Genomic DNA, 24,472 nt, shown 5'->3' with positions numbered 1-24,472 from the left:
TCACCAAATTTATATGGGACCACCTGCACAGTATACCCTTTCAAACAAAAAAAAAATTTTTCAAATCGGTCCAGGGGTCTTTGAGTAAAAAATAAAAAAAAAATAAAAAAAAAAAAGATCCCGACGAATTGAGAACCTCCTCCTTTTTTGGAAGTCGGTTAAAAATGATTCTCCCGCCAATTATTGGCCCGTTAGATTTGAGATTCTCGCGCACAGATACATACTTTTATTTAATTACTTATTTAATTTTTATAAAATCTAACGTCTCACATCTTTAAATACGTTTACTGTAAAAATGAAATGCAGCACAGTAGTTTAATTAATTGTAAAAATTTGGGACCAGTTTCTTTTATTTTATAAAAGAAAATTATTCTTGAAAATAGGTAATTAATATCGATCGACTTCATTTACTTGACGACCATTGCGACCTACCACCTACCTACGTACTCGCAAAACAAGAAGTCCACCTAAAGTTGCAATATTGCGGGTAGCCCGACTGAAGTAGGTACTTGTGTTTAGTTTTTACTTTCTGTGCAGTCATAGGGGCTCGGGTTCAGATTAAAGTCAATCATTATACTGAAGTACAAACTTGTTTTGCGCCATGCGCGCACTACATCACGAAGACAGTTTAGGGATGTATTAAATAATTAAAAACACTTATTTTAATTAGGTATGTATTCTTAATCGATCTATTTACACAAAAATACTGATTACCCTATCTTACATTTAATCAAGTCATTATTCTAATTGAAGTCAAAATCAAAACAATAGTTGTACGCAAGAGGTGTTCAATTAAGTCTACAACCACTAAAGCGGAGGCCTGTGAGTTCGCAAGTTTTTTTGAACGTCAACCAGAACTCCGGTGTCGTTTTCGAGGGTGAGACTGCGGGCGAAGGCCGAGATGAGGCCGAGGGCTGCGGCCGGTTTGTCCGCGGGCACCATGTGACCAGCGCCTCGGATCATTACTTCTGTTAAATTTCCAGCTGTCTTGTAATACCTAGTGGAATACAAATTACAGTAATTTAAAACATTGCAGCCTGAAGTGCATATTATGTACATACATTTTTATAGTAGGTAACTACAGTTGCGCAGTAAGTGAGGATGGGAGCGGGTTGCGAAAGGGTCACAGTTGACGTAGAATACCCTACGAGCCGTCTTAGTCAAGCGGTAACTGACGGCTATACAGCATATCATTATATGGACACAGATGAAGGAGGTAGTAGGAGCAAGTAGACTTTTCTCACTGTTGTTCATGTCTGTTTTGCTCGAATTGTTTTTCGAAAGTTGCATATAAGTACCATCCCAACAAAAAATATTGTACTACAAGATTACTCACCCAGCTAAGTTTCCGTCGTGGTACCAAGGGTGTCGCTTAGCTGATCTAAATTCTGACGTGCCAGAAAAAGAGAGCGTCTCATAGGTGTTCACAGAGGGGTGGTATGCTACGATGATATCCAGATGGCCACTGAAATGGAAAAAAGTTAATAAGTATCAAAAGGACAGATTTTTTTTAAATCCTAGGACTTATCAGAAAATGAATATGAGGTTAGTAGGTACGTATCCCAAATAATAGTTTTTAAATGGTGTTAAAAAATTTAAAAAATGCTTATAAAGATCTATGAAGTAATAATAGCCCGTAATTTCTACCGTGTAAACTTATGTTATTAAAAATCCCTTAGGAATTTTGATTAAAAGTACCCTATGATCCAGATCTTTGACTATAGCTATATAGATCACCGTGAGTCGTGATACTATTCCGGAGGTCTGGGGATTCGATCCCGGGCACGCACCTCTAACTAAAAAAAAAGAATTTTTCGGAGTTATGTGAGTTTTAAGAAATTGAATAACACGCGCTTTAACGGTGAAGGAAAATATCGTAAAGGAACCTACATGCCCGAGAGTTCTCCATAATGTTTTCAAAGGTGTGTGAAGTCTGCCAATCTGCACTTGGCCAGCGAGGTGGACTATGGCCGAACCCTTCTCATACTGAGAGGAGACCCGTGCCGTGCTCTGTAGTGAGCCGGATATGAGTTGATCATGATGATGATGATACAAATCACATCGATTTGTTGCTCCGTTGCAGCGTGATTGGTGTATAAACCAACAAACAAACACATTTTCACATTTATAATTTTCACCTACTAGCTGATGCCCGCGACTTTGTTCGTGTGGATACAAGTTTTTGAAAAATCCCGTGGGAACTGTTTAATTTTTCGGAATAAAAAGTAGGTTAACTATGTATTCTTTCCGGGTTCAATCTATCTCCATTCTTTCAGCCAAGTCCGCCTGGTAGTTTTTGCTTGAAAGAGCAACAAACATTCACACATAAACACGTAGGCACAAACTTTTGCCTTTATACCTAATATTAGTGTGACTACATGATTCTTATTGGCTCTCTATACATCGGGTTTCTTATTTAGTTCTTGTAATATTATCTGTTGCACAAGTCAATAGCTGTGGCCAAAGCACTCCGTCAAAAAAAAAAAAAAGGTGCCTTACTTGTAAAGCATGACCCTGTAGTTTTCCAATAACTCCTCCAGCCAAGCCTTCGCACTGGCCATAAAGTCAGGAACCAATTTCCTGTACACAACTCCGATTGATGTGAAGTTAGTGTTCCCAATGTGTAGAGCCCGTCTTATTTCGTCTCTCTGAAGGAAGTCGAGGTATGCGCCATCCAAACTAATGTCGTCTTCCAAAAAGTTATATAGATTAGTCAGCTTTGATTCTGTGAGGAACAGCTGCAGTAAATAATTGTAGTACTGAAAAAGAAAAAACTAGTCAAGTGCGAGCCGAACTTGCACACGAAGGGTTCCGTATCATCGTAAAAGAAAAAACACTTTTTTGTTAAGTAACCACAAATTCACGGTTTGCGGCTTTTCCCTTTAGGTAGGTACATAAAATATTACTACCTGCCAAATTTCATGGTTCTAGGTCAACCTATAGTTTAGCCTATAGGTTGGATGTAGGTTACACACATAGTTATTTAAAAATAAATGTTTAAAAAAAGAAAAAGAAAAAATCATCACTCAAAATTATATACGTCAAGACTGTTTTGTTATCATTGATTATTTATGTTGTGAGAAAAATTAAAACTAAATTTTACGAAGGAACTCGTGTCGTTTAATTATTTTATCATCAACGCACTGAGGATTCCTTTACTGGTGACCTCTATATACGAACATGAGTAAGGACGTACGAGGCACGTCGGCAGCATCGCCGCCCGGCGATAGCGAGGGGAACGAGTCGACAAATCACAACAATGTTTTTAAAGTTGGAGTACGGATCCCGCCGTTCTGGCCCGAGGAGCCAGAGATTTGGTTCGCGCAGGTTGAAGGTCAATTCGCCATATCTGGAATAACCAGCGATGCCACAAAGTTCAATTACGTCATTGGTCATCTTGAAAATCAACACTCCAAGGAAGTTAAGGATATTATAATTAACCCTCCCGCTAGCAACAAATATGACAAACTCAAAGGCGAACTGATAAGGAGACTGACTGCATCGAACGAGAAAAAAATAAAACAATTGTTGATGCACGAAGAGCTCGGCGACCGCAAACCTTCCGCCTTTCTGCGCCACCTTACAGGTTTAGCAGGCGCTGACGTCCCAGACGACTTTCTGAAGACGATTTGGATCAGCCGACTCCCGCATGGCATACAAACGGTGCTCGCTGGTCAGCCTGCAGGAACAGCGCTGGAAGACTTAGCCGACTTGGCGGATAGAGTGAACGACCTGGCTTCTTCAACACCCAAGGTAGCTTCCCTAGCTAACGAGATCCCTAGCTCACTCATCAGTGACCTCACTAAGGGAATAGCTGAGCTACGGAAGCAGGTTCAACAAATGGCGACGCAGAGGAATAGCAGATCACGTTCTCGCACATCCCAAGGCTCGCGTAATTCCTCAAGGCAACGAACACAATCCAGCTACAGGAAGTTTCCGCTGTGTTGGTATCATAGCAAGTATGGAGATAAAGCCCGCACGTGCATTCGCCCCTGTGACTTCAAGTCGGAAAACTCGATGGGCGGTCGGTAACGGCGACAAACGATCGTCCTTCAACAACTACTGGTCGCCTGTTCGTCACTGATCGATCGTCGAAGACGCAATTTCTGATCGACACCGGTAGCGATCTGTGTGTTTTCCCCCGATCAGCGCTACGTGACCGTCGTACTCGGACTGAATATACTTTGAGTGCAGCTAACGGTTCTGTGATAGCTACTTACGGTTTTGTGAATTTAGCTTTAGATTTCGGACTTCGTAGGACTTTTTTGTGGCGTTTCGTTGTAGCAGATGTTACAAAAGCAATAATAGGCGTAGATTTTCTAAATTATTACAACCTTGTAGTAGATTGTCGCAACAAGCGTTTAATAGATAATCTCACTTCTATAGCAACTACGGCTACATTGGCTAACTGTAAAAATACATCTACTTCTGATATGCTTGTAACTAGTGTGAAGGTTCCGACCGGCGGCAACAGCAGATATCACAACATTTTATCTGAATTCCCGGACATCACTCGCCCCGCCGGTACACCAGGTATAGTGAAACACACCACACAACACCATATCCGCACTACACCAGGACCTCCAGTGTCGTGTTCACCCCGAAGGCTGGCTCCAGATAAACTGAAAATCGCCAGACAGGAGTTTGACGCGATGCTGGCTAATGGCACCGCTCGTCCTTCCGACAGTCCGTGGTCATCACCTCTCCACCTTGCGACCAAAAAAGATAATGGCTGGCGTCCTTGTGGTGATTACAGGTTACTCAACGCAAGGACGATACCAGACAAATACCCAATACGTCACATACATGACTTTTCCCACAGCTTAACTGGTTGTAAGTACTTTTCAGTTATAGATTTGGTCAAGGCTTACAACCAAATCCCTGTTGCTGAGGAAGACATTCCGAAGACTGCCATTACAACTCCCTTCGGATTATACGAATTTCCTTTTATGACGTTCGGATTGCGGAACGCAGGGCAGACTTTTCAGAGATTCGTGGATGAGCTGACACGTGGATTTGACTTTTGCTACACATACCTCGATGACTTTTTGGTATTTTCCAGGACTCAGGAACAGCACGAAGAACATTTGCGCCAACTCTTCACACGTATGCAAGAATACGGCGTACTTGTGAACACGGCCAAATGCGTCTTTGGCGCACCTGAAGTAACATTCCTGGGTTACCAAATTTCTGAAAAAGGTACGAAACCCTTAGATAGCAAAGTCAAGGCCATTGCGGATATCCCTGCTCCCAAAACCGTCAGAGAGCTGAGGCGATTCTTGGGCATGATCAATTTTTACAGACAATTTTTGCCCAACGCTGCCCAAATCCAGGCCCCTCTGAACGCTCTGCTAACCGGATCTGTAAAAGCTTCCCATCCGGTCGTTATAGAAGGAAGATCACTGCAAGCTTTCGAGGACTGCAAGAAAAGTCTGTGCAATGCAGCCCTACTGGCGCATCCTCATCCCGATGCTAAACTAGGTCTCGTCACGGACGCTTCAGACAGAGCCATCGCAGCAGCTCTACAACAATACGTGGATGGAGCTTGGCAGCCCCTAGCATTCTTCTCACGTAAGTTGAGCCCGTCGCAGGTTAAATACTCGCCATACGATCGTGAGCTCCTTGCAATATACGAAGGAATTAAATACTTTCGCCACATGCTAGAGGCCAACCACTTCACTGTCTATACTGACCACAAACCACTATGTTACGCTTTCCATGAGCGGAAAAGTAACTGTTCGCCACGGCAGTATAGACACTTGGACTTCATCTCACAGTTCACGACGGACATCCAACATATCGCGGGCAAAGACAATGTCGTGGCCGACACTCTTTCCCGCATATACGAAATACAAATGCCAGTCGATCTAGAAGTCCTTGCCAAGTCTCAAACCACAGACTCCGAGCTTGCAGACTACCTTAAAGGTGAAACATCTCTTCGCCTCACCAAAATGATAATCCCTGGCAGTCGTACCGAATTGTACTGCGACGTCAGTACCCCGACTCCCAGACCTTTCGTCCCCGAGAACTTTCGTAGGCAAATCTTCAACTGCCTCCACTCCCTTAGCCATCCTGGTCCTAACGCTACAGCTAAGCTCGTTGCACAACGTTTTGTTTGGCCTCTCATGCGCAAAAACTGCCGTGAATGGGCTAAGGCATGTTTAGACTGTCAGCGCACTAAGGTAAGCCGACACGTGTCGTCACCTTTGGGTACGCTTCCTTTACCTTCAGCGCGATTCAAACATGTCCACATAGACCTGGTCGGCCCACTACCATATTCGCACGGTTTTCGGTATTGCTTGACAGCCGTCGATCGCTTCACGCGATGGCCGGAAGCTGTCCCAATTACCGACATAACCGCCGAGACGGTTGCCAAAGCCTTTATTTCCTGTTGGGTGTCGCGCTACGGAAGTCCAGTGGATGTCATAACGGATCGGGGAATGCAGTTTCAATCGGCACTTTTCCAGCAGTTGGCCAAATCCATTGGATTTCAGCATCGCAGCACAACCGCTTACCATCCACAGTGCAACGGTTTAGTCGAGCGCTTTCATCGACAGCTGAAAGCAGCTATAACTTGTCACGCCGACGAGAATTGGACCGAGTCACTGCCACTTGTACTTCTTGGCATAAGAAGCGCAATCAAAGAGGACCTTAATGCCTCATCAGCCGAGCTGGTGTACGGCGAACCACTTCGCTTACCTGGCGAATTTTTTGGCCAAAATATCGCAAGCTACACCACCGACATCACCGACTTCTCAGCTCGCTTGAGATCCTTTGCCGAGAAGCTACAACCAGTACCAACTCAGCACCACTCTAAACCTAAAACCTTCGTATTTAAAGAGCTGAGCACCTGCAGCCACGTATTCCTTAGGGAAGACACGCTACATGGTGCCTTGCAGCCAGCTTATACAGGGCCATACGAGGTTTTAAAGAGAGGCGCTAAAACCTTTAGATTAAAAGTTAAGGGCCGAGACGTGACTGTATCAATTGACAGACTTAAACCAGCCTATATATTGTCCGACAATACTCCATTTCCCAAGCTACCTAATCCTCCCCAACATGTTCCCCAGCAACAAGCCGGATTGCGAACCACGCGTTCCGGCAGACGAGTACGATTTCCAGATTAGGTATTATCGTCCGTAGACACGGCCTCTGGAGGGGAGTGATGTAGGTTACACACATAGTTATTTAAAAATAAATGTTTAAAAAAAGAAAAAGAAAAAATCATCACTCAAAATTATATACGTCAAGACTGTTTTGTTATCATTGATTATTTATGTTGTGAGAAAAATTAAAACTAAATTTTACGAAGGAACTCGTGTCGTTTAATTATTTTATCATCAACGTACTGAGGATTCCTTTAGAATTCCTAGAACTAGGTTTTGATTCCCTTGATAAGTCTTGACAGACATAACAGACAAACAACGAAGTGATCCTATAAGGGCTCCCTTTTTCTTTGGAGATTGGACGAAAATTGAATTGTTTTGATTTAAAGTAGCCAAATAAAATGTGTCCCCTAACAAGTTTCAGTAAATCAATGCCATACTTACAGCGTATGCCTTTAGCATTTCCCCTGAGTTGATGAACTGAACAACAGCGGTTTCCAGTTGGACCATGAAGTTGGCAACTTTGTCATCGACCAGACCAACTTCACGAACAAAATAACTGTATCGTTGTAGCGATAGAGGGTCAATGAATCCATTTCCAATGGCTAAGCCCTGTAAAAAATTATATGAAACTTAAGAAAATGAGGCACAGGCGTGTGAAATACTTACTTACTGTGAATATTATTGCTTCGTGGATTTAGTATTAAAAGGTGATTGAAGAACAAATGCGTGAAATATAGTCTGCTATTCCGTGGGGACCCTTTGATTTTCCGGGCTAAAAAGTAACCTATTTATACTTAATTCTCTCCAGATCCTCAATTAAGTATTCCTACCCAAAGAATAGATGACGTCAATCCTTATTCCCCTTGCGACGTGATTGAAGGACAAATGCGTAAAAAATAGCATGCTATCCCGTAGGAACTGTTTGTTTTCCCGGGGTAAAAAGTAGCTTATGTCACTTTGCAGACCCACTATATTTATCGAAAAAACCATGCTGATCCGTAGCTTTGGTGCGGCGTGATTGAAGAACGAGTCAACAAAGATTTACAGTTTTGCAGTTTTATTATTTTTTTAATATTATTATTAAAGTAAGTAAAGTAGAGTGGTAGTAGATAGGTGTAAAATAAAATATTATGCTCTCACCTGTAGGTTTATCGGTTCATCCTGTTCCTTATTCCAGAGTATTTGAACGCCGAGGGAAGGAATATGCTTGCCGGCATAGGACTCTCCTGCAATCGTCAGCGGTGCCTTTCGAAGTTCAGGGAACAACGTCAGGAATTGCTGTAACGCCGTGTATAAGTTTTCACCAATCTGTGAAAAAAACTACCTATCAGCAAATTGTGATTGTGCACGTTCTATATATCTAACGATAAAGTATACAGAAAAAAATTTGAGCTTGCCAAAGTAAGTAGGTACTCAATGATAAAAAAAAAAACCGGCCAAGTGCTAGTTGGACTGGCACATGAAGGGTTCCGTACGATCGTACGAGAAATAACACTTTCCAACATCTGTAAACCACGGCAGTCTGCAAGTTAATGATGGACAGCGCCATGTATCATGTGATTTAGTAAACATATTATTTTGTCTTCACTTCCTCCACTTTTTAATTTTTCTGTGATGTAGGTAACCACAAATTCACGGTTTTCAGATTTTTTCTTTTACTTGTGCTATAAGACCTACCTACCTACCAGCCGAACATGATTCTAGGTCAACGGGAAGTACCCTAGAGATTTCTTGTCAGACACAACAGACAGACAGACAGACAGACAGACAAACAGACAGACAGACAACTAAATGGATCACTTAGTCCGTTTAGTTTCTTTCCTTTACTAAGGGTTCCTTATTCCTTTTGAAGTACGGAACCTTAAAAATAATATTTAGTGCTTACAGTAGTCTGATTGGTCGCGAAGCCGCGGTCATCATCAGTGAAGCTGAACCCGGTGCCGACAGGGTTGTCAATAAATAGAAGAGAATGGTTCTTGCCCCAGGAGTATTTTTTTTCTGTGAAAGACGAGAAAATATTGTTATGACCTCCTTATAGTGGTGCTAAATTACTTGACGGCGCGGCTTTCAGAGTTATATCAGCAGACTATGTTTTAAATTAAAAAGAAGTTTCCATCAGTGACTTCCAAAACTCCACTGTTACACAGATCAACTTACCGGAAAGGAAATAATGAAAACTGCTTAACTTTAATTCATATTTTTTTAGTTTATTTAGAAAATATGGAGCTTAACAAAGTAGACAAACACAGACCATATTTCATAATTTAATCGACATACAGGGAATTTAGAAACCACCTTTTCAACACTTGTCAAAATATACTTGCTCTTGACACACACTCTTGTTGATCGCACACTGGTCAATTGGTCAAAGGCCTGTGTCCAGCAGTGGATGCAATATAAGCTGATGGACTATTGACACAAGAGATACAAGGCCTTGTTCTTTACAGACCCACGGGAGCTATGTCCAGCATTGGGCCTCTAGCGTAATTAATGGATGATTAGTGAATATGGATCATGGAACACACAAGTCTGGTTTATTTATCCTAGTGTTTCTTAAATTGTAACACCTACCTTCAATCAGAAAATCATCCACAACTGTGAATGGCCCTATTTCAGTAAACAGGCCGTACAAAGAAGACGCCCCGGGACCCCCTTGAAGCCAAATGATCCAGGGTGTCTCTTCAATAGATTTGTCTGCCACAGGGAAATACCAGAACCAGAGATTGGCGTTATACTCTTTATTAACCTGCAATAGAACAAGAATGATCACAAGAAAATCTCAGATATTTTTATTTGATTGGAATCACTCGACCTTTCTAACACAGCGGTAGCTACTTGATTCGATTGTTAGGTAGTTGAGTTAAGTAGGACATTGGTTTTTACTTGGACGCTCTTCATATAATATTGTAAATCGAAGTTTTGAAAAGAGCAACCGCTTAGTTTCTTACTGGCTTCTCGGCAGGACATTCCTAACTCTTCCATCCTTCAATCCATTCCATTCCATCTTTCAATTTATTTTTATTTTTAGTCGTAGGTATATATTTTCATAGCTGAACGAGGCGTTCGTTATGTTCTACTAAGTAAATATAAAGCACTTTTACCAATAACAAAGCGAGCTGGTACCTGGAATCCATCTGGATCAATACCTAGTTACTGCATTTTGCAGATAATATTCCAATTCTCTATCGTAGTAGAACTTCAGATGAAATTAATATTAGTCTAGGACAGATTTGGCATCGACAAAAGAAATAGGGAAAGACTTACGGTTAAATATCCTGAATAACTATCCATATCGGGCAATAAGAAGTCAGGGTCCACATAAGCAGCTCGCCTTGCTTCTTGAAGCTTATTCGCTTCTATCAAGGGAGTTAACAGCAAGGGTTCTCCTCCTTCAAAACCTGCTCTAGTCCGCGCAGGTTGGTATGTCCTTTCCATGAATGTGACTATAGGTTCCGGCGCTTCTCCTGGTGGTAGTTCGGGTAAAGAGTAGCTGCGGTCCGCGGTTAAAACTTGGTGCAGGCATCTAGAAACAAAGGTTCCCGATACCGATACACTTGGGGTCCCAAGGTGCTAAAATAGTGACCTCGTACCGGAAAGCGCAGCGTTGAAAGACCTCCCACTAGATGGAAGGTCGACATTATCAAGCGAGTCGCAAGGAGCTGCTGGATTCAGGCGGCGCAAAACCGTGGCGTGTGAAAGTCCCTACAAGAGACCTATGTCCAGCAGTGGACGTATATCAGTTGATGATGATAATAATAATTATTATGTTAATTATCACCTCCCACGATAAACAACTTGAAGGTAGAAGGTACAGAGACGATAGAGACTGGGTGAAGTTTAAGAGAAACTCATTCCCTTGCTATATCTGAGCTTCTAAGTAGGTAGGTAGGTTTTGCATGCCTGATTATGTAAGGTGAAACATTTCTACAATGTATTTAATAACACCTAACTGTAAACAAAAAATGTTTCTGCAAATAAAAATCTTGTATCTTGTATCTTGTATCTAGGATAAATATTAACGCGATGCAAGTATCTACGCTAGGAGCTTAAAAACCGCGAGCGCATTGCGCAACAAAATCTATAAACCAAAAGTTCCAAAAAGCTTCCAATTCACTAGCTAATTGATACATAGGTACTTATTATTTTCTTTTTTAAATAAAATAAGTAAACCATGAAAGTTAAAATGAATAAAAGCCTAATTCAATAAATTTAATCATAATATAAAAAGATTAAGTCACTTAATTGTATTTCGCATTCATCATTGAAACAAAAAAACTTCGATAAGTTACGGCCAAGCTGGTACGCTATTGCGTAGTACTAGCGTAAAAGATTTCAACGGCACTCGAGCGGCAAGTTCCCACGGCATTAAATCAGGTTTCATCTCGAAAGCTTTTGAATTATAAATGTTTATTGGTAGATACTAAATAGGGACAAAATGATTATTAAGTACTTCTATGCAAAATTATAGGAATTTGTGAAGCCATCATTATACTTGGCCAAAATCTACTGTTCTAAATCCATATTTAGCAGATTTTCGTCGGATTTTTTATCTCTGTACGAAAGTAGCCCTGTATGAAGTCGGTTTGGTTCAGATCATCACTGCTAAATTGTCTACAAACTTAAGTTTTAAAGTGCTATATTTAAGCAAATATGATATATTTCCATTGCGACCAAACTGGCTCCAGATTCAAATATTTGAAAAGAAAACAAAAAAAAAATACTTACGTAAAAAGGGTCAGCCATTTTGCGAGCATATTGGTATTTGAAAAAACTAGATGTAGTAGTACGAGTAGTACGAATATTAAAAACAAAATCGAACTAAGTAAAGCTGTGTTCCTCCCCTGGGGGATGGCGGGCGAATGGAGCCTTGTACACCCGCTGCCGCTTGTCTATATTGCGCCTTGAACTTGGATTTATCTCGATCTATCTACAGGATGCTCCAGAAAATTTCGCGAACAGCATAATATAATTATTATGCTCTCCTCAGCTGATTTCAGCCACGGCAGCCAACCTCTGGAGACTACCCAGCTGCGTAGGATAAAATTTATAATATGTCCATAGTCGATGGAACTGCAATCCGACACTTGAAGAGAGATCTGGTCCAGGACCAAGAGCTGTACGTGCTCTTTAAGGCACTACGTTCTTTACAATATTTTTTTAATAATAATAATCTATACTAATAAATAAAATTGGAGTGTCTGTCTGTAATTTCGAAATAACTACCACATATTAAGGTCATATGGTTATTTGAACGATACCATAACTGAATCACACGTTTTTAAAATTTTTGTCTGTCTGTCTGTCTGTCTGTCTGTCTGTCTGTTTGTTTGAAAAGGCTAATCTTTGGAACGGCTGAACCGATTTTGACGGGACTTTCACAGGCAAGTAGAGGATTGACCAGGGCGTAACATAGGCTACTTTTTTAACCGACTTTCAAAAAGGGAGTTGTGTTTTTCTACCTATGTACACCGAAATCTCCGAGATTTCTGAACCGATTTGCGTCATTTCTTTTTTAATCGATAGAGGAACTTTGCGACATTGTTTCATGAAAAATTTGGAGTCTAACTCCTCAATCCTGATGCTGCAGGGGATCTGACCAATCCACGCGGGCGAAGCTGCGGGCATCAGCTAGTAATAAATAAATAATACAACCCTTTATTTACTGTACAACAGAATGAAGTTTTGTATACAACTATAGTACCTAGGGGGTATTCCATGGTACCTAGGTATCATCTAACTAGTACATTCTTTAATAACATTTATAATGAAATGCTTTCTTGCACAGGAAAACATGGTCTCTTATAAGGGGCCTGAAAAGAAATCACATAAAGGGCAACCTAGAAAGCTATCCTTGGAGTTTTTCTACGTGATCAAAAATGAGATCCGTTGAAGAACCAAAACACTTTGGTTCTTCAACGCACTTTTACAACGAATTGCGAAGCTAGCAATCAAATAAGAGGGAAAAATTAGAAAAACAAATAAGTAAATAGGATCCTTTTTTAAGAACCCCGTCATCCCGTCTTGTAGAGTCCCCGGGTGACCGGAGGTCTGGCATTTACCTTGGTCAGCATATTAGTCTAGCCATCCAACGAGGTAACGCATACAAGCGTTCTGGGTACCCTGCCTCGTTGTGATTTGGATGTCATTTTTGTTTTGTAATATTTATAGTAGGTATTTGTGAATATTGTCATTGAATAAAATGATCAAGAATGTGCCATGTAAGTAAGTACATATGAAATAATTTTGAAAGTGCAAAAAGGTTGCAAAAAATAAGATGAATCTTCCGTAACAAATTGGGATCACACTGTAGAGACAGAGCGAACAGGTATAGGGTACCAATGACCTGCTTAGCATAAACGCGCTCCCACGCTCCCGACATTTGCGATAGATTCTTGCACGCTCTTAAAATGTGATTTGCTCTATATTTAGGATGTTGATAGTAAAACAAACACCGATGCGTTACAGTTGCGACGTGTGCGGGGTGCGTAATTGTGGGTAATCACTTACAACTTACAACCCGGCCCGTAGCGCGGATTTCCCACGCTCGACGTTTTTTTCTGACTCGTAACACCTAATTGTACATTCAAATTATGTGTTCGCAATATCAGCGATCATCTGTGAGATAAGAGAGCGGCTCCGGATGGCGAGTCTTCTTATCTATTACATTTTGTTGTTCAACTTCTATTTTGATTAATTTTAACCTTAAAGACTTGGGTGTTTTAGGGTTCCGTACCTCAAAAGGAAAAACGGAACCCTTATAGAATCACTTTGTTGTCTGTCCGTCCGTCCGTCGTGTCTGTCAAGAAAACCTATAGGGTACTTCCCGTTGACCAGATTCATGTTTGGCAGGTAGGTAGGTCTTATAGCACAAGTAAAGGAATTCACATCAAAAAAAAAAAAAATTAAAATGTGTTTTTTCAAAGTAAGATAACTTGACCAAGTGGGGTATCATATGAAAGGGCTTTGCTTGTACATTCTTAAAGAGATTTTTATGCATAAAATAGTTTTTGATTTATCGTGCAAAATGTCGAAAAAAATACCCAAGTACGGAACCAACCCTCGGTGCGCGAGTCTGACTCGCACTTCGCCGGTTTTTTTAGTTTAGACTAGGTATTGTTGGGTACCTAACTACCAATTAGCAAATTAAAGGTTAAACAGGTTATTTTGGAAAATAAAATTTTGGAAAATAAAATTCATCATAACTACAGAGTTTTGAAAATAATTTCTACTAGATCATCTAGTAGTGACTTCGTCCGCGTGGATTTAGGTTTTTAAAAATCTCGTGGGAACTCTTTGATTTTCTGAGAAAAAAAGTTTCTTATGGCAATTCTTTTATACCTTCATAAAAATCGGGTAAATGGATGGGTCTCTATGAGTTCCGTGGGAACTTTTTGATTTTCCGGGATAAAAAGTAGCCTATCTCCGTATGTATGTAAGCTAACTCTGTACCCATCAAAATCGGTTAAACTGTTGGGCCGTGAAAAGCTAGCAGACAGACAGACAAACAGACAGACGGACACAAAAGTGTGCCTGCAATGCAAAAACGCATTTATAATAATATTTAGCATGGATAATTTCTATTTAATTTTTAGTTTTGGATATATTACTCTTCCTTGATTTTTGTGTCGTCGTCGCCTGGTATTTCATCGTTGTTGTAGCCTAACCTACATGGTTTTTCTTAATTAAAGTTACTATATACATTTATATTATAAAGGCACTCTAATAGTTTTAACTTTCATGCTTCTCATATTTTGCGTAACGAGTCAGATTGTGGTGCTAGATTAGGTATAGCTGTATTAACAGGGCTCTCTCCGTCACTCGTTTCATACAATTAGTTCCAATTTCATTTGAATATTAAGCAACCAAAGTCCATGAAATTTTGCAGACATATTCTAGAAACTAATATCTGTGTCTGTGGTGTTTTAGATTTTTCTAAAAATATGTAGTTTTAAAATTACAGGGGCTCAAAGATTTGTATGAAATTTTTTAAGACCGCGTAACTTTGAAACCGAATATTTTAACAGAAATCTGGAAAACCACAGACATAGATATTAGTTTCTAGAATATATCTGCAAAATTTCATGGACTTTGGTTGCTTAATATTCAAATGAAATTGGAACTACGATTGTATGAAACGAGTGACGGAGAGAGCCCTCTTAAAATATCTTCACACTTCATCACTGAAAATAATTAGGAATAAGAAACTCTTGAAATCACACAGTACGTACGAGTACATGCATGCCTAGTGTTGTTGCTGTCGTAAGATTCATAAGTATTTTTTATTTTATGTATAAAATTTTATGTATAAAATGGATATCGGGTTAAATGTGTATCAACTCATTGTTTGGTAAATATGCTAACTTTTTCATCACAAGTGTACTTGTGTGCAATATTTTTGTCTATATTTTGTCAGACCGTATATGTAATCAATTGTTGTTAACTTTTCGGAGTTACGTGCGTTTTAAGCAATTAAATATCACTTTCTTTAACAGCGAAGGAAAATATGGTGAGGAAACCTCCATGGTGTTTTCAAAGGGGTGTGAAGTCTGCCAATCTGCGATTGACCAGCGTGGTGGATTATGGCTAAAGCCCTCTCATTCATCAATCATAACAATGATTAAATAATCACTATTGAGTATTGTTAATTTCCTGCGAAGTTTTGAGAACTTCACTCTCTATAATTCATTTAAATATTTTTAACCAAACCCATATGCGGTTAGAGCCTGCAGTATTCAAACTTATTGAACCAAACTATTACTCCAATGAAGGGTGCTACCACCTATTCCAACTATGAGGGTTGAATCTGTATCTAACCTAGAATAAAGGGCTGGCTCTGCGAACATCACTGGTACCTAAGTACGGTGTCTTCCGAGACGGTCAAGCACGTAGTCTTGTTTTGCTTGATCAAGCAGCTTGATGCGCCTGACAAGCAGCAAACGGCACTTTTCTCATCACGTCAAGCAAAAACATAAAATATCATCAATCATCGTCAAGCACGTAAATGCTTGACTCGAGCATCAAGTAAACTTTGTAAACGGTAAAAATGCTTGGCTCAAGCATCAAGCAAACTTTGTAAACGGTCAAAATGCTTGGCTCAAGCAAAAATCTACGTGCTTGACGTCAAGCCGCTTGGCCGTATCGGAATTTCATAGGCGCTGAACCCACTCTGTTAGCTATCGAGACTATAAGCTGTTGATTTATGAATATTATCTGTGCGTCTTTTTAGCCTTTCACTGGTCAAGCCACTTTTAACGGAAGACCCTTGCCAAGGTTGCCTAATTTTGACAGTACTCATAAAAAACGGCCAGGCACCGCTTGCTCGCGAGTTATCCGAAGTCAACAGCACCAGTTTTCTTGGGATAAGAAGTTACTCCGCATTTCTCACCGTCAAAGAAGAATACGATTCCAATCTGTTCTACTGGTTCTTTCCTAAAGCTGACATGGACAAGGCACCGTGGATTATTTGGCTGCAAGGTGGGCCAGGGATATCTTCGCTGCACGGCGAATTCGAACTGATTGGTCCGATACAGATTGTTGATGGCAAAGGTAGGTTGCAAATGCCTGTACAGCTTGTGAGTTCAGTGTTAGTGGATTTGACTCACAGCTCGTTGCAGTAATGCGTGGTTCTTATTTATTTACGTCATTATATTTTAAACTAGCTGATGCCCGCAGCTTCGCCCGCGTGGATTGGTCAGATCCCCTGCAGCATCAGGATTGAGGAGTTGGACTCCAAATTTTTTATGAAACAATGTCGCAAAGTTCCTCTATCGATTAAAAAAGAAATGACGCAAATCGGTTCAGAAATCTCGGAGATTTCGGTGTACATAGGTAGAAAAACACAACTCCCTTTTTGAAAGTCGGTTAAAAAAGTAGCCTATTTTACGCCCTGGTCAATCCTCTACTTGCCTGTGAAAGTCCCGTCAAAATCGGTTCAGCCGTTCCAAAGATTAGCCTTTTCAAACAGACAGACAGACAGACAGACAAACAGACAGACAGACAGACAGACAGACAGACAGACAGACAAAAATTTTAAAAACGTGTGATTCAGTTATGGTATCGTTCAAATAACCATATGAGCTTAATATGAGGTAGTTATTTCGAAATTACAGACAGACACTCCAATTTTATTTATTAGTATAGATTGAATATCTGAAAAGAGCAACCGCTTAGTTTCTTGTTGGTTTTGCTTGGTAGAAAAGGCAATCCGAACCAGTGGTCGATTCAATGACGATTCCAGAAGCTTCTAATTTTTTTTAATAAAACATCATTCTATTTCTGATGCTTTGCTCTACTCGTGAAGACTTTAAACTACAAAATATGGACTCTACGCACGGCTCTATCTTTTGATAGCAACCAGTTTTTAGTAAGTAACTAGGTTTATAAAGCTTAGTGCCAATTAGCCTGAAAAAATTGGCACCGCCACTGGTGTGAAGGAATTAATTGGAAAATTAATTAAATTATACATGGGATATCTACGTTAGTAAAAATTTAAATAATAATGCGCCATTGGAAAAGTTTGCCTATTTGAAACCGACATTAGCAAAAAGTAGGATATACCTAGGTTAAGAGTGCCTTTGCAGTACTGATTAGGTATAGCACTTAGGATGTATACCAATGTGCTAACTACCTTCTGAACTTCCTATTTATTTAAATTTCATTTTTTGATCGGTAAATATGATGATTATGATGATAAACTGTCGATCCTACAGTCAACCGTTTAGAACTTTAAGACGGTTTCACGTTAGATTATGTTGGGATCATTTGTATGCTTTTCTCTGTCTTGTCATTTGTAAGTGTAACTTAGGTGCTCATCTTCATCTACTCATTTACGAACCTAGTATTTATACATTTATAAATCAACTAGCTGATGCCCGCAACTTCGTTCGCGTGGGTAGATTTTTATAAAAATTCCGTGGGAACTTTTTGATTTTCCGGGATAAATAGTAGCCTATAAATGTTAATCGAGGGTTTACCTAATCTATCTCCATTTCTTTCAGCTAAACCCATCCAGTAGTTTTTGCGTGAAAGAGTACACATACGCACACGCATACGCACCCGCACACAAACACATACACACAAATAACCTTTATAATATTAGTGTGATTTACAGTCACTGCTAGGAACGTGACATGGGCTGAAGACTACTCCTTGCTATTCATCGATAACCCGGTAGGTGCTGGGTTTAGCTTCACTGGCGACGAACGTGGTTATCTGGATAATGAGGATGACGTAAGTTAGCCAAGGCCTATAACAGTCTGAAAGAACAATATATTCATGATATCTGTCTATGATGTATCTAGTACCTACGTAAGCTAGGCCATAGTTGTATCTGTCTAAAATAATGTTCTTTTCGGCCACGTCAGCCAATTTCAACGAAGACTTACTAATAAGGAGATATTAAAAATCGAAGAGAGTTCTCAAGCACAAGGGCGTAACAACGCCAACTTTCCAATTACGCTGCTACGTACTGAGAATTTCTTGATGGTAAAACTTTTTTCCATTTCACTCGAACCCAGGGCCCTCATTAGTTGATCAAGCTAGCCATCAAATCAATGATGCAGATAGCTTGCTGCAGATTTTATACTAAGTAGGTATATATCAGGAAAGCATATAATTCTGAGCGACGAGTAGTTCTATCATAGTAAAAAATTGTCTGAAAATGTTTTGTTTCATACAAGGTGGGCAGTCAATTGTTCGAGTTTCTACAGCAATTCCTTGAAATGTTCCCGGAACTGCGTCGGGCGCCACTGTTCATAGCCGGCGAGTCGTATGCGGGGAAGTATGTGCCTGCTTTAGGCATACAAATTCATCGACACAGACGCACTAGTTCTATCAACTTTAAGGCAAGTAGACTCACAATGTAGCTCCTGGCAATGTTCTCGGAACTGCGTTGAGCGCCGCTCTTCATAGCCGGTAAGTCGTATACGGGGAAGTACGCACCTGCTTTAGAAATACAAATTCATCGACACAGACAGACAGTTAAAGCATGTGATATTTTATTAGGGCGTGCCCGACATCGGATCCCCGACCTCCAAAATAAAAAAGCCAACCTCTTACCCACTATCTCGGCTATTTCACTTACAATGTTTAAAGAGAAAATGTTGATGTTGGTACGCGGTTTCCACTTTAAAACATCTCTATAAAAGTGGCCAATGGTTCAGCGACAAATGTGGCCTGACCACTAGCACTTCAGATTGCTAGTTTACATCGTTAGGTTTGACGCTCAGGCTATAATCTTAGATACTTATTAGCTGTGTTACCTAAAATAGTCATTTTAGTAGCGTGCTTGGCAACTTTGATGGTTCCTTCAAAGTTGCTAAGCACACTTAGTCTTAGGTTAGTCTTAGGTTACACGTAAATATTAGCATATTAAAATGCTCAACCGTTGCTGTTAAAGCCTTAAGAGCCTATGATTATAATCTACTCTATCTAACTGGGAGAATAGAAGTTCATCGAATCAAAAGTACCCTATTCTATTAAGGCTTCCATTTAATTTAATTATCTTCCTATACACAGACGTGTGTCTTTAATATCCCACATTTGCGTAACTTACCAGATTTCTAATTAAATTGATTCTATTTTTGAACCTACTTTCAAAACAAGTGTAAATTAAAAATTTATAACACCCCGACGATCCAAAGTATCTGAGTTTTCCAAAACATCATTTTCAAATAAATAATTATGTATTTAGGCAACGTCCATCTTGACAGCTTGACATTTGTCTATTGACATAATATTATGAACCTAACGGTTATCTAACCTTCTTTTCTACAAGAAAACTAGAAAAGAGCTGATAACTCTTAAACGGCTGAACCATTTTTTTTAGATTATAGCTAAGAACACTCTCGATCAAGCCACCTTTCAAACAAAAAAAACTAAATTAAAATCGGTTCATTCGTTTAGGCGCTACGATGCCACAGACAGATACACAGATACACAGATACACAGACACACAGATACACAGATACACACGTCAAACTTATAACACCCCTCTTTTTGGGTCGGGGGTTAAAAAGAGGAGGCTTAATAATCCCGGAGGGTCCCGTTAGCGCCCCCGTCGAGTATGGAGCCCTAAGAATCAGTTGTATATCTCGTGGGTTTTGTGGTTGTTAGTTTAACATGACAAATATACCTACCTACTACGATCAGTGTTTGAATTTGTGTTTTTAGGGTTCCGTACCTCAAAAGGAAAAACGGAACCCTTATAGGATCACTTTGTTGTCTGTCTGTCTGTCTGTCCATCCGTCCGTCCGTCCGAGTTTTTTTTTTTTTTGCATAATAGTTTTTGATTTATCGTGCAAAATGTTGGAAAAAATACCCGAGTACGGAACCCTCAGTGCGCGAGTCTGAATCGCACTTGGTCGGTTTTTTTATTCCATTGAAACTTGTTTCAGGGCGTTATGATCGGCAACGGCCTAATCGACCCGCGTAGCATGATGCACTACAGCGAGCTATGCAGAATCCTCGGTATCTTGGGAAACAGACAGATCAACGAGGTCAAGATACTCGAGCGCGTCGTTGTTTACTTGATAGACCACAAAAAGTGGACCCTGGCTACCGAGGTATGAAGGGTCTAGTCATTATTGAGAGCGAACTTTTTGTGTGAAGTTATGAGATGCCTTAGTAGATGCCTTGTAAGATTGGAAGACATAGATGAGCATGAGCTTTTTATGAAATTATACAAAATGTAGGTACCGATTTTATATATAGAGATACTTAGGTACATTCTGTAAATTACACTTAGGTAGGTACTTAGTGCGGATTTCACCAACTGCAACGTCGAGTAACACGTCTTAATCGAGGAATGATTTACTAATTGGGCGTAATGGCAGTATTTGTATAGAAAATCTGCTAAAATATCAAATTTACGCTCGGATTAAGACACTTATTTTACGTTGGTGAAATCGGGCTTTATGTACATATTTCCAAGTATCTGTTCACAGGTAAAAAAGCGTTTCCGTGTGAACATATAGGTACTTGGGAATTATACACTTGTTCTACATATTTGGACGCTTTTTTAACGGACGTTAAAAATCTCTCGTGTACCGTCGTCGTGGCCTTAGTGTCCTTTTTATTTCGCCTTGAAAATTGAAATATTCAAATATATCGTTCTCACCTTTAGGCGCCACGTTCGACAATCAGTGACCAAACTGTATGTCGATCAAGGTCCAAGGATTTAATGAACTAACTTAGGTATTCATTTTATTAATTTTAGACATTCAATGCAACGATAAAATATATCAAAATGCATAGCGGTGTCAGTGTTTACAACTATCTAAAGAACCCGGACAATGAATCGCATGAATTTGTATTTTTCCTGAAAAGGCCTGACGTGAGAGAATGGCTCCATGTGGGCAATGCCAGCTTTAACTATGATAACCAGCTGGTATATGAGAAGATGTTGCCAGATATCATGAAAACCACCAAACCTTGGCTTGAGGAGCTATTGGAGTATTATGGGGTTATGTGCTATAGGTATGTTTTGTGAGAGATGGATAGATAATTATGGTTGTATTTTTTCCACAATTTAGGTACATAGTGTGTCTGTTATTTTACCGATGGAATTTATGTTCTTAGATGATTGATTTTCATAGTTTTTTTTTTTGTGGTATTTTATCATTATCAGTTACATCAGGACTATCACCTGTCTTCGTTTTTGCTACCTTTCTGGTTACACCCTGTTTAAATCCCATCAATCACCGTCAAGCACGTAATTTTTTTTTTTTTTTTAAATATTAGCCATGCTAATAATGATTAATACTCTCCTTTTCCCTCCAATTAAGCGTAAAGCTGGCGCCAGGAGTGGATACGACAATAGTGCAATGGATGGGGTTTGAACCGCCGACCTTTCGGAATTCTGTCCGCACCTCAACAGTTGAGCTATCGAGACTCGGTTGACTCGAGCAAACTTTGTAAAGATGCTTGACTCAAGCAAAAATCAACGTGTTTGAATCTCTTAGAAGTCTTTTAGTGTCACTAGACTATTTTAATTATAAGGATAATACAGTCCTGATACTAATGTTTATCTGCTTTTGTTTAGTGGTCAGCTGGACCTGATCTTGGCGTACAGCTTGTCCAAGTACATGTACGACGCACTGCGGTGGCCGCAGCGAGAGGAGTATGAGAACGCCCCACGCGTTCTACTGCGAAGAACTACTAAAGCCCCTATTATAGGGTATGTAGATTGTAGGTATACGTACAGTCGACCTCAGAATTCGAGTAGCAATTCCGCGAAACTAATGCATAGAAAAACCTGTCGCACTTATCAGGGGGCACGGCAGTGCCCCCGCCAAGACGAGCCAAACGGCGGTTAACTTTTTCTATAAACACGCCACACACACCTAGACGCATGTGCATAACCGTGCCACGCGAATATGATCATTAAGGTGCTATAAGACTTACGGTCTTGGACTGTACAATGTAAAAGCGGTGATAGCCTAGTAGTTAAGACATCTGCCTCCTAGTCAGAGTGTCCAGGGTTCGATCCCAGACACGCTCCTCTAACTTTACGGAGTTATGTGCGTTTTAATAAGCAATTAAGCAAAATCTGCATGCCTGAGAGTTGTCCACAATGTTCTCAAAGGTGTGTGAAGTCAGCCAATCTGTACATGGCCAGCGTGGTAGATCATGGCCAAATCCTCATTGTTAGAGACCTGTGTTCAGTTGTGACTTGTGAGCCAGGGATGAGTTGATCATGATGATGATGATGATGACAGTGTAATAGTTATTTAAAAAAATCTAAGTCAATCTAATAATAATTATGATTTTTTTTATAAGAACCTATTTAACTTCTGTAAGTATACGTAAGAAATAAAATATGTTTACTTACTTAGATTTAATATCATTGCCTCAGCTCTAAACCTATAAAAATTAAATTGCAGGTACTCAAAAAGTGGCGGAAACTTCATGGAGGTATTGATTCGTGGCGCCGGTCACGCAACCATGGTTGAGCAACCAGAGGCAACCAAATTTATTGTTAAACGGTTCATAGATCAATTCGAATAAAGTTTTGAGAATAAGTAACTGTTCAAGTAGGTAAATGGCAACAGTTACCTATTATTTTAAGACACAATTTTTTTAAATGTTAACCACAGAATTGTTAAAGAAGGAAATTTATGCATATAATATTATGTGTGGGGTGATACATACTTAGGTACCTTAAAATAGATACTGGCTACCTACATTAAGAAGAGTTGGGTTCGAATCCCAACAGCTCCGAAGTATTTAAGGTTTTTTGAGTTTGGTTTTACCCGAATTAGGCCAGTTCATTAATGTAGAACTTTAATTGAACTCATTTACATTTATCAGATAATGGAGGTCAGTGCTCTTAGTACGAGTTTGCAGATCCCGTAGTGTGGTTTTTTTTTGGGGTTCTGTAGCTCAAAATGGAGAAAAGGAACCCTTGAAGGATTACTTTGTTGTTTGAGAAACGGCTTTCGAGGTACTTATTATGTTGAAAATACTGAATAGGTAGGTACTTGATTTTTAAATACCAACTAGTAGCTAAGGCCACTAGTTGCTACTTATTTAAAAATTAAGTTTTTGGGTGGTTTAATCCATACATACTAAAGTAATACATACATAGTAAAGTAATAGTACTAAGTATAAAGTGAGTATACTAAGTAAGTAGTGGTATTATAAATACGAAAGTGTGTCTGTCTGTCAGTCTGTTTGTTTGTCTGTCTGCTACGTTTTCACGGCCCAACTGCTGAACTGATTTAAATTAAATTGGGTACCTACAGACTTGGGATACATTCCAATGAAGGACCTAGGCTACTTTTTAGTCCGGAAAATCAAAGAGTTCAAAAGGAGATTTAAAAAAAACTGAAATCCACGCGAGTGAAGCCGCGGGCATCCTCTAGTGAATCAATAATTACAGCTTTTCAAAACGTATTTTCATACCAAACGCGTCATTAAAACCTAATGAGCGACAATCATTATAAAACAACAACTGGCTTGAAGGGAGCTTTAGGATGGCGAGGATTTACGTATCCACACGGCACACTAATATTATAATGAGGAAAGATTTGTGTTAGTTTATTTGTCATCGATAAACTATGACGCTACTGAACCAATTAAAATAGGTAATAACATATGTACCGCAGGCGTAGTCGCGGGCGAAAGCTAATTGGAAAAAAGTTGTAGTATAAGTATACTTAATAGCGTATATTCAATGCCTAAAAAGCTAAAAGTCTGTGCCGAATACAAGTTTATCATAAAACTAGCTGATACCTGCGACTTCGTTCGCGTGGATGTAGGTTTTTTAAAATTCCCGTGGGAACTCTTTGATTTTCCGGGATAAAAAGTAGCCTATGTGCTAATCCAGGGTATAATCTATCTCCATTCTAAATTTCAGCCCAATC

The 24,472-nt window shown here is 39.7% G+C and overlaps 3 protein-coding genes across 3 annotated transcripts; 2 read left to right on the top strand and 1 right to left on the bottom strand.

Moving 5' to 3' along the window:
• Positions 1–747: 747 nt before the first annotated feature.
• Positions 748–11,940, bottom strand: LOC123866349 (venom serine carboxypeptidase-like). The gene is made up of 9 exons (XM_045907871.1): positions 11,835–11,940; positions 10,374–10,632; positions 9,681–9,855; positions 8,995–9,107; positions 8,250–8,417; positions 7,551–7,718; positions 2,500–2,759; positions 1,337–1,465; positions 748–997 (listed from the first exon to the last, which is right to left on the bottom strand). The coding sequence occupies exons 1-9, from the start codon at positions 11,861–11,863 to the stop codon at positions 808–810; spliced, it is 1,491 nt and encodes a 496-aa protein (XP_045763827.1). The 5' UTR covers positions 11,864–11,940; the 3' UTR covers positions 748–807.
• Positions 2,968–4,152, top strand: LOC123866180. Its single transcript, XM_045907580.1, has one exon. It carries the CDS (start codon positions 3,181–3,183, stop codon positions 4,030–4,032), a length of 852 nt encoding a protein of 283 aa, XP_045763536.1. The 5' UTR covers positions 2,968–3,180; the 3' UTR covers positions 4,033–4,152.
• A 3,404-nt stretch (positions 11,941–15,344) lies between the features above and the next one.
• On the top strand, positions 15,345–23,122 carry LOC123866359 (venom serine carboxypeptidase-like). The gene is made up of 8 exons (XM_045907882.1): positions 15,345–15,456; positions 16,336–16,655; positions 18,220–18,338; positions 18,788–18,952; positions 20,504–20,671; positions 21,325–21,584; positions 22,150–22,284; positions 22,991–23,122. Exons 1-8 carry the CDS (start codon positions 15,410–15,412, stop codon positions 23,112–23,114), a joined length of 1,338 nt encoding a protein of 445 aa, XP_045763838.1. The 5' UTR covers positions 15,345–15,409; the 3' UTR covers positions 23,115–23,122.
• The last annotated feature ends 1,350 nt before the right edge of the window (positions 23,123–24,472 follow it).

Source organism: Maniola jurtina, chromosome 1 (genome assembly GCF_905333055.1).
Source record: "Maniola jurtina chromosome 1, ilManJurt1.1, whole genome shotgun sequence".
NCBI classification, from domain to species: Eukaryota; Metazoa; Arthropoda; class Insecta; order Lepidoptera; family Nymphalidae; genus Maniola; species Maniola jurtina.
This window is presented reverse-complemented; position numbering and strand designations above follow the sequence as displayed.

What these genes read in the sequence shown, in the direction of transcription:
- LOC123866180 (XM_045907580.1), top strand. Translation starts at nt 3,181, where the DNA reads ATGAGTAAGGACGTACGAGGCACGTCGGCAGCATCGCCGCCCGGCGAT.
- LOC123866349 (XM_045907871.1), bottom strand. Translation starts at nt 11,863, where the DNA reads ATGCTCGCAAAATGGCTGACCCTTTTTAC. An exon ending in AAATGGCTGACCCTTTTTAC is followed by an intron (nt 10,633 to 11,834) that starts GTAAGTATTTTT and finishes CTTTGTTTCTAG; the next exon opens with ATGCCTGCACCAAGTTTTAA. An exon ending in GTTATTCAGGATATTTAACC is followed by an intron (nt 9,856 to 10,373) that starts GTAAGTCTTTCC and finishes GTTCTATTGCAG; the next exon opens with GTTAATAAAGAGTATAACGC.
- LOC123866359 (XM_045907882.1), top strand. Translation starts at nt 15,410, where the DNA reads ATGTATAAAATGGATATCGGGTTAAATGTGTATCAACTCATTGTTTG. An exon ending in ACAGATTGTTGATGGCAAAG is followed by an intron (nt 16,656 to 18,219) that starts GTAGGTTGCAAA and finishes TGTGATTTACAG; the next exon opens with TCACTGCTAGGAACGTGACA. An exon ending in TATGGGGTTATGTGCTATAG is followed by an intron (nt 21,585 to 22,149) that starts GTATGTTTTGTG and finishes GCTTTTGTTTAG; the next exon opens with TGGTCAGCTGGACCTGATCT.